This window comes from Manacus vitellinus, unplaced genomic scaffold (genome assembly GCF_001715985.3).
Source record: "Manacus vitellinus isolate BGI_N305 unplaced genomic scaffold, ASM171598v3 scaffold_27_pilon, whole genome shotgun sequence".
Lineage (NCBI taxonomy): Eukaryota > Metazoa > Chordata > Aves > Passeriformes > Pipridae > Manacus > Manacus vitellinus.
This window is the reverse complement of record NW_021940039.1, coordinates 5,717,504-5,731,050: the sequence shown is the minus strand read 5'-3', so window position 1 is coordinate 5,731,050 and position 13,547 is coordinate 5,717,504. Positions and strand designations below refer to the sequence as shown.

The window sequence follows — 13,547 nt, the reverse complement described above, 5'->3', positions numbered from 1 at the left end:
CTATGACACTTTAACTACTGGTTAAATTTAGATATTCATTATGGTTGTTGTGCTTCCTTTGCTCTTTGTTTCTCATTAAATATTCTGTCACTTGTTGCTGATCCCATCAAAGACTCTGGGAGAGGTGAGGAGATCCAGTGGAAATTTTTCCTCCTTGATAACCCTGGCAGCAGCAGTTTTGGTGGGAGTGCTGAGCTGGCTCTGGAGAACTGGCTTGGCTCCAGATGGTCTCAATAGGCTCTTTTATTGAGGGGGAAATTAGGATAATTGTGCCAGTCCAAAAGGCATTTGAAACACTTGAGCTGTACCTTTCCTACAGACATGGGATGGGCTCTGCCAGCCTCCAGTGGAGTTTGCCAGAAGTTTCTTGCAGAGCTGGCAGGAGAAAATGTTAATAGTCTGCAAAAAAAAGCTCTTGGAGGGGAGAAAGGGAAGGAAAAGGGGCCATTTCCCAGTTTTGTCTGAGTACTTTCAACCTTCCTATTTAAACTTAACAGGAGAGAAGGATTTACAGAGGTAGCATCCTTCTCCTTGACTTTTTATGGGCATTATGTGGCTGGAGTGGTTTTCCTCTTGCTGAAAAGGTGTTTCTGAGACTCAAAATAGGGGCATGGCTGGAGTGGCAAAGAACTGGAGGACTCCTGAGGACAGACACTGATGGAAACTCCTGGAGCAGGGATGGGCTGCCTCTCCTGCCTGCCGTGATCTGCTGTTTATATTGCTCCAAACAATCCATGGAACAGGAAAACTGTGGTTTGCCCTCATGGCATGACCCAAACCAGCCTCTGAGGTCACTGTGTGTGTGTAAGGTGGGGAGTGGAGGCGGTGACGTGATGAATTGCTGGAAAAAGCCCTGTCTGGGAATGTGAGGTACATGACACGATGATGACGGAGGTGACACCGAGAGGGACTGAGGAGTGGCACGGGAGTGTTTTCCTGGAGTGTTTCTCCAGGATTGCTGCCTCCCAGGGAGGGGTGAGGTGGGTCACAGGATCAGCTTTCAGGCAACAGCTACAGCAGGGTTTTTTTTTTTTCCCCCACTGGTTACACATCTTCTGCTCCATGGGTTGCTGAGAGGCTGTTAAGAGGAAGGAGGAACTACTTGACTATTTTTTTTGAACTTTTCAACACTGGAGGCTGATTGATTCTCTTCTCTCCCCCCCCCCTCCAGGTTTGGTAGCCCAGTGAATAGTCTCTGGCAAAATTTAGCTTTTAAACTACTCAATTCATATCTTCTTGTTGAGCAGGGAAAAGCTTGAAAACAAGCTGTAAATGCTCAAAAAAAAGATGTTTTCCAGTGAAAACACTGAATTCCCCCTTTATTAAAAAAAAAAAAAATTTAAGATGTGAAGGGATTTTTATTTACAGTTGATTCCTGTACAGAACAGAAAACTTAATTTTTTTCAGACAACCCCTTTTTAAGCTGGATTTCCAGTCGCTGGGATGTAAACACCTTCCTGGGAGCGTTTTGCATTCCTTCCTTTTGCTGGGTTTTCCTTCGGCTGCGTGAGTGATGCAAGAACCCGCCCCCGTGGTGTTTTTTTTTTTTTTTTGGGGAAGTGCTGCTGAAAGGGTGTTTTCGGGGTTTCCTGTAAGAACCAAACACGCTTTTCTCTACAGGGAAAAGCCTTCCCGAGGGATTCCTGCGGGATGGGAGGGATGTGTTGGCTGGGAGCGCCACCGCTGGGCTGGAGGCTGTTCCTCCCTCTGCCGCCTTTTAGCCCCACTTGGTGCGTTTTCTCTCTGGTTTGAACTTTGCCTGGGTTTGGGTTTACTTAGTTGTAAATATTACGTGCACTTTGGGAGCTGCAGGAGAGTGAACCGAGCAAGGGAAGGTGGAAATCGCCAAAGAGCAGCTGGGAATAAAACCAGAAATATTCTCTATGGGTTGTACCAAACCCTCAGGGAAAGCTTTTTAGTTTTAACACCCATTTGTCACCTCCTGGGTTGTTGGAGCCCTTTGAGGTGAGTGAAGCACCTGCAGGACTGAGCAAAAAGGGCTCTGTAGGAGCCTGAACCACTACTTTAAATTTGTTTTAAGACATCCATATGTTTTCATTGAATCCTATTTTACCCCTGTGTTTACCAGCTTAACTGCTCTACTTTTTAAATCTGGGTTATTAATGAAAAGCGATTCCTCCTTGGGGTTAAAAAGTTAATCAAGTTTGCAAGTCCACTCGAGCAGTTTTTATGCACTTTGTTACCACCAAGAGCCAAAGCCAAACTGTGCAGCCCCGAATGCCTCAGCCAGGAACAAAGAGCCACCAGGAATGGAGACAGAATTCCTGGAGCAGCAGCTCTGGTGGCTGCACAAGAGTCTGGTTGTCCAGCACTGGCTTTTATCACATGCTGGGACAAGGATCACGTGGAGAGGCGGAGAGTCAGCCCTGCAGAGCCCGGGTGGCATCGTGGAGGTGCTGGGGTCTGGGGAGCTTCTGTCCCGATGGCCTCTGTAAGCCAGGATCAGATCCAGAAGGTAAGGAGCTGCTCTCCGGGGAGGGAGCGTGTCCCCAGTGCAGTGACACTGCTTGTAATAGTCACTGCTACTTAACCTGGCCCTGAAATCTGCTTTACAAACACTTTATATTCCCCCCAGCTTCTTGTATTACGTTAATTTTGAGTGTGTGAGTGTCATGCCGACAAACTCTTCCAGAGGGCAATGTGTCCTGCAGAGCTCTTGGAGGAATTTCCCCTGTGCCCCTCTGTCTGTGCTGCTCAGCTCTCAGCTCTGAACTGGCAAAGGATAATCTCCAGGGTATTCTATATAAAGAAACTGTAGTGCCCAACAGAGTTCACTTCATTTCGTAAGGGATTGTGTAGTCAGCCGTGACAAATCACCCAGGGATTTTTTCCTGAGAGAAAACAACGCCTTCCAGCTGGTAAAGGAATCTCATTCTGATTTGGCACACAGGAATGACTGCTCTGTTTGTGTTAGCAGGCTTGGTAATTTAATCTTAGATAAATTATCCTTAAACCACAAAGGGCGAGATCTCTGCTTTGAGGACTGAGGGGTTGGGATAGTTCTTAAACTGTCTGGAGTCTCAGCCTGTTAATGAATCTCTTCTACAATAGAAATAAAAGATAAAGAGCATGTTGTTCCCCCTCCTAAAATACAGCATTAAGCTGTCCAGCTGCAGGGCTGAGGGCTGGATGCTTCTCACCCTGCAAAGAGAACTGTTTTCTCCTGCTTTGTGCTGCTTTCCCCTGGGGGCTCTGGAGGGGAGCAGCCACCTCGTCTCTCCCAGTTCCACAGGGACGGCTTCCTTGTCCTGGAGGGGTTTTGCAGCACAGAGGAGTGTGACAGCATGAGGAGCCAGATCCAGGGAATCATCGAGGGGATGGAAGTGCCCCCACACTGCCGCACAGAGTTCTCCACCAGGGAGGAGGAGCAGCTCCAGACACAGGTACTGGGAAAGGCAGGGCTGGAGCACTGGAAGGAGGAAGGGAGAAGGCAAATTGCTGCTCAGGAGTCACTGTGGAAACGTGACTCCTTCTTTTAACTGAACACCACGAGAGGACTTTGCTTTCCAGCTTTTTGCAAGTGTTTGGTGGGGTTTTATCAGAGGGTGAAGGGGAGGATTTGTGACTTTCAGCCCCCCGTTGCCACAAGCAGCTCTCACAGATCACTTTGTACTTGTTCTGCAGACAGAAAATGGTTATTTTCCAGGCAGACAGCTAAAGAAAAGCAAGGGCAGCCTCTGTGTGAGAGGTTCTTGTAAAGCTCTAATAAACAGTGCTGTAAAAGCCTTTTTGAGTGATTTTTTTTTTTTTTCATTATGTTTTGTTTATGCTGCATCTTGTTGGGGAAAAAAGATGCAGGTGAGTGTTAATGCTTTGATCGAAGGTTAATTTCTGTTTTTGTAAGGATGCTCTCTTTACTGGGCTCTTATCCCTGGCAGGGTAGCTCGGATTATTTCCTAACCAGTGGAGACAAGATTAGATTCTTCTTTGAGAAAGGTGTTTTGGACAAGAAAGGTAAGCCCTGGCCTGAGTTTGCCACAGGGAGGGGATGAGAAAAGGCTGAGTGAGGGGATAGGGGCCAGTTTCCAGCTCAGGGGACGATTCCTGCTTTGCAAACAATGGTAAATTCTGTTTTGTTTGTTTTTTTTTTTTCATAGGCAACTTTCTAATTCCAAAGGAGAAGTCCATCAGCAAGATTGGCCATGGTACGTTAAAGGATGGTGTTTGGAAGGGGGTGGACAAAAGGGGAGGGTTTCTCCAGACCTACTCCCTGTAAATAACTATCTCTGCAATTCTCTCCATGCTACCCCTCACTCTCTGCTCTCAAAGGACTTAATCTTCTGTTTCAGTCCTTTTCAGAGAGCCCTTCTGGAGGTTTTTCAGCGATGCATAGCTCAGAGTCACTGACATGGGAAAGGCTGGACTTCAGCCCTTGGCTTTTTATGTAAGAGATTTGCTCTGACAAATTTCCCACCCGAGAAGGGTCACATTTGGTACAGATCAAACTGTGTCCAGTCTGATGCTGGGTTGCCAAAGCTGTTCCTCCCTCCTCTGGTGTCACCAGCACTTTTGCTTTACCCTTACTGGTCTCAGTTTGACCTATTTCCTCTTTCACAGCTACTGGGCTTGCTTTTGATCCCTTTTGTTTTCAAACAATACATGGAAAATGAGAGTGGGATTCACTGAGTCTGCAAACACATGAACTTTGTTCAGATTGAACTCTACTGAACTTGGAAATCCAGTACTGAGAGTTCTTGTTCTTAGGTTTTCTCGGAAAAACACTCTCCCCTTCCCAGGCCTGCTGCCATTCTGTTACACTTCAGCTTTTCCCCAGGGGAAGTGAAAACAACTGCAGATTCCTGCTGACTCTGCAACTTAGCAAATTCAAAAGGCTTCTCTAGGCTTAAATTTCTGTAATTACTCCTTTTGGTCAAGTCCATCCTCATCCCTTGCTCAGGAGCAGCTCCTGCTGGACCTGTGGCAATGAGCTGGAGGCACAACAATGATCCCAACGAGCTGGAGGCACAACTCCAAGCCTTGGCTTCATGGGTTTGTCAGAGCTGGGTCGTAGCAGTGTCTGCACAAACAGCTCTGACCTGCAGGCTGTGGCTCTCTGAAGGGCATCAAAAATAAGCTGTAACTTGTTTTTGCAGCACTTCCTTTTTTGGTAGGTCTTAAGAACTGTGTTTTTAAGGGGTGTGTTCACCCATGTGCTTTGGGGTCACATATAGTGGTTGTCACTTGCATAATATCATCACAAAACACTCTTTTTTTTTTTTTTTTCACTCTGTTATACACTGCTTTTTTATTTATCTGCAGTTTGTGGCCAGGGAGTGATTATATTTATGATCTCTAATGATGATTGTGTGATTCTACAACCTTCAAGTGTCCTATCACCTTAGGTGTGATAATCCATGTCTATCCATCTTGGGAGGCATGAAAGTTTCTGGCTGCAATTTATCCTGCTTGGCTATGGCCTCTCCAGCTCATCCTGAGAGCTGCCAGGTTCCCTTCTGTTCAGGAAATCTTCAGTCTGAGCCTTTTTTTTTTTTCCCTCAGCTCTACATGCTTATGATCCTGTCTTCAAGCAAATCACCCACTCCTCCAAGGTGCAGGTGAGCTGTTACTGCTTCCTAGACTGGTCTGGGGGAAAAATAAATAAATTATGGAGTAATTAATCTTAATTTTCTAGACTCCCAATGATAGTAATTTTGTCAGTGAAAAGAAATTTAAATATCTTCCTAGAATAAAGTTATATGGTGTGCAGAAAACAGCAAACATAAATCTTGGAATGTTTTCTTACAGGAATTGGGAAGAAAACTAGGCCTTGAGAGACCAGTAGTTGTGCAAAGCATGTATATCTTCAAGGTACAGTGATTCAAGTTGTCTTGTCACTCAAGAAAGACCCTGTTAGGTGGGAAGCTCTGAATCTCTTCACACATCACCTTTCTTTCCTTGCAGCAACCTGGCATTGGTGGTGAAGGTGAGACTTTTGTTATCTCTATATCACTCTACAGGGAATGCTCCTTTAGGAAAGGAATATTACCAGGAAAAAGGCTCAGAATCAGACTTAAACCTGTGAGTTTGGTGCTCCAAACCTTCTTAAAATTATTTTTAAAAATCCAGATTTTCTAGAAGTGTTTCTACATCATGTGCAGCTTGAACAAAGAGCTGCTTTTACATTTGCAGCAGCCTGAGAGGTGGTATTTTACTGTAAGATTTAATTTAGATGGGTGGGCAGATGAGGACACTGAGCCAGGGAGGTGCAAGCCTGAGGTCCTTCTCGTGGAACTGAATTCCTCAGGGGTTAAAAGACCTGCACAACCATCTCTCCTTGCAGTGACACCTCACCAGGATGCCACCTTCCTGCACACGGAGCCTCTGGGCAGGATCCTGGGCTTCTGGATTGCCCTGGAAGATGCCACACAGGAGAATGGCTGCCTGTGGTTCATCCCTGGCTCTCACACCAGTAAGAGTTGTGTGGGTGGCCACTACTGGGTTACCAGTTCTGTTTTCACCACCTCTAGAGCACATTAAGCAGCTTTAAATTACTGCTCACCTAAACATTCCCTCAGTGAATAGTGCTCTTCAGATTTTAAGGCACTCATCCCTCAAATCCTGGAGTCAGCTGCACTTGAATTGTGATTTATGCTCTTATAGAAAGGATAAATGGACCAAAGGTTGGCTTTGCAGAAGCCTGGGACTGTTTGTGTCCAAAAAGGTCTGTTGCAATGCACAGAAGGGGCCAGAAAGGCAAACAAAAGGCAGTTGTTTATCTGTTTCTGCCACAGCTGGAAAATCCTAAATCTTTGTTTAATGAAAAAGACTCTGCCCAAATTACTAAGGAAAAATTGAATATAGCAATAATAAAGTTTGATAAATCACAGATATTGTTCCTCTGCTGTGCAGAACGTAGCTACATGTTTAATTTTTGTGTGTTTGTGGATTTGCAGATGGAATTACCCGGAGGATGGTTCGTGCACCTTCAGGTGCCTCAACATGTGTGGAGTTTGTAGGGTCAGAGCCAGCCTATGATGACAGTCAGTTCATCCCTCTGCCCATAAAGAAAGGTACAAACAGCCCCAAATGTGTCACTTCACAGCCCGAGGAAACACAAGGGAGCTAAAATTGTATTTAACCCTTCCATTGGAAAGCTGGAGCTTTCCACCATTTGGAAAAAAACCCAGCAGTACAGGGGTTTCTTTCCCACAGGTGGACTCATCCTCATCCATGGGGAAGTTGTCCATAAGAGTGAACTGAACAGCTCGGAGTCCTCTCGCCACACGTTCACCTTCCACGTGATGGAGGCCAAGGGCACCACCTGGAGCAAGGAGAACTGGTAAGGTCGTGATCCCCACAGGCAGCTGAGGAAACTGGAGCCAGGATGAACTGTCACTGGTGGTCTTGTCTGTCACAGGTTGTTGGTAGTGCCCTGCCTAGCACTGATTTTGTACCTGCAGCACTGGAACAGCCTCTGAAGTTTTGTTTTTCTCCCTTCCTTCCTTCCTTCCTTCCCAGGCTCCAGCCAACTCCTGAACTGCCTTTTCCATCGCTCTACACTTGAAGTCAGTGACTGGCTTCTGGAGTCAATAGCTGATCAATATTCCTGATTGTTCCTTCATGTTCCCCTTAAACACGACCTTCCCTTATGGCAGCTCTCGAGGTTAATTCATCCTGGGAACAAGGACTTTTGTCACAGCCCAACACGCCTGCAGGAGACAGAACCTCCTGCTGCAGCAGGAGCCCTGTAGTGTGAGAGTAGCCACCCAGTCCTTTCAGTAAGGAAACCTCTTCAGTCTTGAGAACAGACCAGTAAAGACCACTGCACCTTGACTGGGACCAGTTAAGAAGTATTTCTTCTTGCAGATTCAGTTTAAGAGCTTAAGTGCATTTCTTGGTTGTGCAGGTGAATGTGTCATGGGAAGAAGGTTGACTTTCACCCTTAGGTCTCTGCCCTGTTGTTGGAGTAACAGTGATTTAAAACAGCCCTGTTGTGGGCAAAATAAAGCAGGAACTCTGCTTTTTATAATCAATTTTCTAAGTATTCCCCAGCAAACTGTGGTTGAGTGTTTTATCTCTGGGTGTGTTGATTAAAAATATGACAGTTCTTAAAGATTTATGTTGAAATGGTGGGAGCAAAGAACCTCAATCCAACTCCTTGCACTTAATAAAAGAATAGAAATTCTCCTTTTCATCTCCATCATCTTTTCTTTGAGGAAGACACAGTGTGACCTCCCAACAGATGGGGCCAGCACCAGGTTGTCTGATGAGCAGTTTGAGCTCTCAATATGCACAAGAACAATTTCTACCCCCAAAACCTCACCAAATCCGAGGCAACTTACAGCAAGGACTGTTTGGAAACCAAAGTTACATCCAAGGCAAGCTCAAGCCTGTGTCCTGAACTGCACAGAAGCTGTGTAGGTGTGATTTCAGCAGCACTGATGCAGTGTCAGCCGTGAGATATGAGCCTGGTGTCACCAAGGCATGAATTACATCAGAGTAACCCTCAGACTGTCAGAGCTGTGGCAGAGTGAGCCCAGTTCTTACTGACTCATCCCTTGCAAATGGATATTGCTTATCTCTGGCATTTGTTTGAGGTGAATTTAGTTTCTTTAAGGGAAAAAAGTTTCCTTTCAGCCCTTTGGGCAATGCAGAGTAGCTTGAATCCAGCAAAGAATTCCTCACAGAGGAACAGCTCAGGTGGCTGGGGCAGGAATTGGGGAGCTGGGTAATGACAACAGCAGTAACACTGAATGCAAAGTTTCTGCATTTAGAAACTGCCTTTTATACAGTTTGTTTGAAAGGTGTGAGCAGGGGGGAAAGAAGTTACTTCCCTTACCTGTGGTGCTATTTTATTCCATCAGTGGTGAAGGCTTTGGCTTGTGACAGAAGCAGCTCAAGCTTTGTCTGTGTCTTTCCATGAGAGGAGTTAATAATTTAGAATTCTGCTGAGGAGGGATAGTTTGTCCTCTGATTATGTGCACCACTACCTGCAATGTGCAAAACCACCTCGTTCAAGTGCATAAGTAAAAGCAAAAATCTGGATTGATTGGCAGGATTTCCTGCTAAAAAGTGAAGGAAACTCAGCCCAGTACAGTTACTGAGTTTGGTTTCCTACAGAGAATATCTGACAATGTATTTCCTTATTAACTGGCTCTGGCCAACTTTGGCCTCCTCAGGAAAAGCAGCACCAAGTCCCAGGAGCCCTGCCCAGGCAGGGGGTGAATTGGGCAATGCTGCCTCTCAGCTATTCCAGTCCTGACTTGTTGCAGGGACACAAATATTGGATTCTGGAGCCAACTCTGCTGGCCCAGAGACTGGTTTCACCCACCCCTGGGTCTTACTCTCAGTCCCAAGACACAGTCTCAGCAGGACAGTGTTGTGTGAGGCACCTTGGACCCTCCCCAAACTGTTCCCAAAAGTGAATTAAAAGGGGGTCAGAAGTTAACTTCAGGATGCAAACAGGAATCCTGGAATTCCAGTCTCCTGCTTGGACACATCTCAGGGGAAGGGAAGAGGCAGGGAGGCCACGTGTGCTTTGTTCTAGTGGACAGCTGGCAAACCAGTGAGAAGAGACTGTCAGTACAGAAGTGTTTAACACATAAAAATGAGGTGGGCTTTTTGGCCACAAAATAGTAGTTGTAATTTTAATTAAGTGGGCAGAATTCAATGGCTTTACTCAATTTGTTGATAGAAGGATTTTTATAAGTTATTTAATTAAACATCTGGCTGAAAAAAAATGTGAAAAGTAGAAAAGTGCAGTAGTAGTAGAAAATTTTATTGACTTGAACAGATTTTCTGCTTTCAGAATTAATGTGTAATTAGTTTTAGCTGTGACTTTGCTTAATTCCACCCCCCCATATTCATTCCAAATGGATTTAGAGATTAAAATCTTGGGAAAGACAAAACATTCTTCTCATTGAATAGAACTTCAGGGCTAAAAATGTACTGTTGTTATTAGTTAGGGCTTGGAATGAGTAGTGTCTGACATTCCCAAACCTTCCCCACCCACCATGGATGTGGCAGGTACTGAGTTTGGAGTTGTGTTTGTGGTTCTTGCTGATGGACTGGACACATTTGGACTCTTGTACCTGCTCTGAGTGCCCACCCTTGTTATCAAACATGCTTTACATGGTGCTCATGCAGAAATGAGAGTTCACATGTTCACTAATACAAGATGCAGGACTCAGTATGGAAAACAAGGTACAATACAGAGGTGGCAACATCTGAGAGATCTGCTGATTTATTTTTTCCCCTTTAATTGACTTACCTCTTCTTCCTCTGCTTCTTTTGCCTCTGGACCCCCAGAAGAAACTTGGATAGTTGGATTATTAAACATAGGCTGTTTTTATCAGTCATATTTGTTGCTGTGAGAACCTAACTCAGGCTGTTTTCAACAGGGGGAAAAAACAAGACCAAACCAAAACCTTTATTTTAAATAAGTCTCATTTCTGATTTTAACTATTTTCTCTGCTGTACTAAAAGTAGTGTTTAGGTCAGCTTTGAGCTTCCATTACAGTGCATTTTCTAGTACCACTTTTCTCTAGGAAGGGAGAAACCTTTGTTCCTGGAAGTGCTTCTATGCCATGAACATGATCTGGAGGTAGAGAGGCAGCAGCAGGTTATCAATTTGGGTGGTATAAGCTTCCAACAGAGAAACCAAACTCACAGATGCCAGAATCCAGGCGTAGCTGGAGTTCAGATTCACACTGCTGTCAAAGATCAGAATCAGGGCCACAGCAATGATCTGAGCAAAAATAGCTGTCATTGTCCCTTCAAAGGTCTTCTTTGTTCCTGGCCATTTGATCTCCCCCATTGCACTGCCAAAAACAGAGGCAATAGTGTCTCCTACCCCCACTGCCAACACTCCGGAGTAGGGGACCAGTGCTCCTGCCCCAGACAAGGTGCCTTTGGGAGCACAGGATCTGGGGAACAACCACACTGGGAGGGACATGCCAAGGAGGAGATAAATATGAGTCAAGATTAGAGGGCCACTGTCCCTTTCATCCAAGAAGAGAGACAGCAAATGCCTGAGGGTTTGGCCAAAGGGTTTGATCCGGAAGTACCGGACGTATTCCAAGAAGATAAACACTGCCAGGCACAGCACTGCAGCAACATAGAGGAGCTGACGGTCATAAATGAGTCCAGGGACATAAGTGGCTACAACAATGAAGTGGAAATATTTCCTGGTGATAGTGGAGGCCTGGTGTTTTTTGGATTCAGACGATCTCTTTGCGTTCTGGTAGAAAACCACCCCACAGGCTGAGGCAGCCAAGAGGGTCCAGTACACGAGAAGGTAAAGTCTTGTCTCTGTCTGAAACAGAAACTGCAGCAGCCAGAGCAGAGGGTTCCTCTGGATGAGTCTGTACAGCCAAGGCATGATGACCCCTAAGCCCAACACTGCTGTCATCATGTGGAAGAACATGGAGGAGATCCACGTGCCTGAATCCATGAAACTGAAAAGCACAGTGAAAAAAAGACCAAGGAGAACAACTCCAACAACTGCCACCAGAAGGAAGAAGTCAATGGGATCCCCTTTGCCCTCGACCACATTCAGTGAGCGTTTAATGAGCTGATTGAGGACAAAACTCACACCTCCAAGAACCAGCAGCGCTTCCCCGGGGGTGAAACACCGAGGCAGCAAGTACAGCAGGATCATACTGAGGTAGACAAAGATGAGCAGCACTTCCAGGACCTCTATGACTTCTGAGACAGCCAGGGAGTGTTTCATGGTGTAGACGATGACGCTGCCAGCCATGCCAGTCAGGATGCAGGTGTTGGTTGGCACGGGTTTGGTGATGCCAACCGCCAGCACCGACAGGAAGAGCGCGAGCAGCATCCCCGTGGAGGCCACGACGACCCCGAAGCGCTCGAAGTACACGATGCCGGCGGCCCGGCACCGCTCCTTCATGACGATTCCCAGCAGGGGGATGACCATGCTGGCGGGTAGGAGGCCGCTGTTGGCCGCCCCCCGGAACTGGAACACGGCTCCCCCCGCTTGGAGCAGCCGGTCCCACTTGAACTGGACGTAGAAGGCCTGGAGGGCCAAGGCCAGGGCGCACCAGGAGAACCGGTCCCACACCACCCCGTGCACCGAGAGCACGATGGCAAACACCACCAGGGACTCCACCAGCACCGGCTTGTTCAGCATGATTCCAGCTTTCAGAATCTCTCTCAGGAGTCCTGATGTGCTCAGCTGTCCATTAGGAAGAATTCCCTTCCCTGCTACTGTGATTCCTGTTAAAAAGAAAAGAAAGAGCAAACAGCTAGAGCAGCTTCACTTTTAGAGCAGCTCCTAGGAAAGGCTAAAGCTTTTGCACATCCTCTCCCCCTGTCAGTACCTTAATTCCTGTTTTCTAAGGCAGAACCCCACACTCTGCCATTATTCTGGCACCTCTTTTAGGACCTTTGAAGGTCTCAGTTTCTGTATTTCTGTCGGCATTGTTATGGCTGATACAGTTGTGTGTATCCCAACTAAGACACTGCATTGCCTCATCCTTCCTGGCCCAGCCTTAAGCTGATTAGCAGCAAACTCTCATTAAATTCTTCTCCCCAAGTCTCATTGCCAATATCTACACCAGCTCCCCAAGAAATTTATTTAAAGTTCTGTTTTGGGTTTTCACTCAGTGTTGAATGGTGTCACCAGACCATGAAGCTGACAGAGATCTCAGTACCACTATCACTGAGGTTTCTACCATCAAACTCCCTCACACTGTGTGTCTGCAAGGTTTAGTTATTTATGATTTTGTAATGAAAACTCTTAATTATTAACAGGTTGCTTTCTGGCATCCTTGTTCATACAGCCTGAAATACTTGATTGCCAAACTTCATTCCATGTACTGTTGCTAAATAGCTTGATCAGGCCCAGGGTGAGCTTTTGCCATCACATGTTATGTTAAAACAAGACAAGAAATTAATCATACATTAAAAAAAACCCAAGTCTGGGCAATATGTACCTATAAGTAATGATGATTTTGGGGTCACACTCTGCTGTTTCTGCATGCTGGGGAGGGGGAAGCTTAAGGCTTATTTGAGAAGAGGCAGAGTAAATCCACCTGCCAAAGAGTGAGAGTCCTCCCCCTCAGTCTGGCAACGCTGAAGTTGCAGCCCAGCTCTTGTATCGATAATGGCACATGACAGCGTCCCCCAGCCTGGCTGAGAGACAAGAATTTCACCTTCTGTGAGGTCTCTGCTCTAACGCAGCATCTCTGAAAGCTCTGGCCCCTGAACCTGCAACACGATGCGTTTAATTGCTGAATTATTTCATTTTCTTGTGCCTGCAGCAATTCCCTCCTCCGCAGCTTTCAGGTAGCGTGAAGCTCCTCAGCGCTCCCGCTCTCTCATCACGGAACAGGACCCGTCACGCCCCGATCCGAGCCACACTGAGCGTTCTCTGCCCGTTTCGCTATCCGCCTCCCGGCTGCCCTGGGCAGGAAAGCTTCCCACTGATGTGCTGCCAAACGCGCGGTATCCCTCGCCTCGCTGCAGCCCCTGCCTGCCCCCTCTCTTCTCCGTGTGCCCTCAGCCGCCTCACGCGCAACCCAGCCTTCGCTCCTGGGAACCTGCGGCAGGGGACAGCGGCCGCA

The 13,547-nt window shown here is 46.6% G+C and overlaps 2 protein-coding genes across 3 annotated transcripts; one reads left to right on the top strand and one right to left on the bottom strand.

The window, feature by feature from the left end:
- Window positions 1-2,170: 2,170 nt before the first annotated feature.
- PHYHD1 (phytanoyl-CoA dioxygenase domain containing 1) lies at window positions 2,171-8,148 on the top strand. 2 transcript variants are annotated; one of them, XM_008919414.3, is made up of 11 exons: window positions 2,171-2,476; window positions 3,246-3,404; window positions 3,900-3,975; window positions 4,119-4,166; window positions 5,521-5,576; window positions 5,767-5,829; window positions 5,923-5,944; window positions 6,302-6,430; window positions 6,915-7,031; window positions 7,174-7,300; window positions 7,480-8,148. In XM_008919414.3, the coding sequence occupies exons 1-11, from the start codon at window positions 2,444-2,446 to the stop codon at window positions 7,523-7,525; spliced, it is 876 nt and encodes a 291-aa protein (XP_008917662.1). In that variant the 5' UTR covers window positions 2,171-2,443; the 3' UTR covers window positions 7,526-8,148. The 2 variants fall into 2 exon arrangements, with proteins under 2 accessions (XP_008917662.1, XP_017929934.1); XM_018074445.2 differs by having other exon boundaries at window positions 2,399-2,879.
- Window positions 8,149-9,736: 1,588 nt separating this feature from the next.
- DOLK (dolichol kinase) lies at window positions 9,737-12,213 on the bottom strand. The gene has a single exon (XM_008919413.3). It carries the CDS (start codon window positions 12,110-12,112, stop codon window positions 10,541-10,543), a length of 1,572 nt encoding a protein of 523 aa, XP_008917661.1. The 5' UTR covers window positions 12,113-12,213; the 3' UTR covers window positions 9,737-10,540.
- Window positions 12,214-13,547: the final 1,334 nt, after the last annotated feature.

Bases quoted from the DNA above. Each gene is read 5' to 3' on its own strand.
- PHYHD1 (XM_008919414.3), top strand. From the start codon at position 2,444: ATGGCCTCTGTAAGCCAGGATCAGATCCAGAAG. The intron at 3,405-3,899 runs GTACTGGGAAAG...TATCCCTGGCAG, and splicing joins AGGAGCAGCTCCAGACACAG to GGTAGCTCGGATTATTTCCT. The intron at 4,167-5,520 runs GTACGTTAAAGG...TTTTTCCCTCAG, and splicing joins CATCAGCAAGATTGGCCATG to CTCTACATGCTTATGATCCT.
- DOLK (XM_008919413.3), bottom strand. From the start codon at position 12,112: ATGCTGAACAAGCCGGTGCTGGTGGAGTCCCTGGTGGTGTTTGCCATC.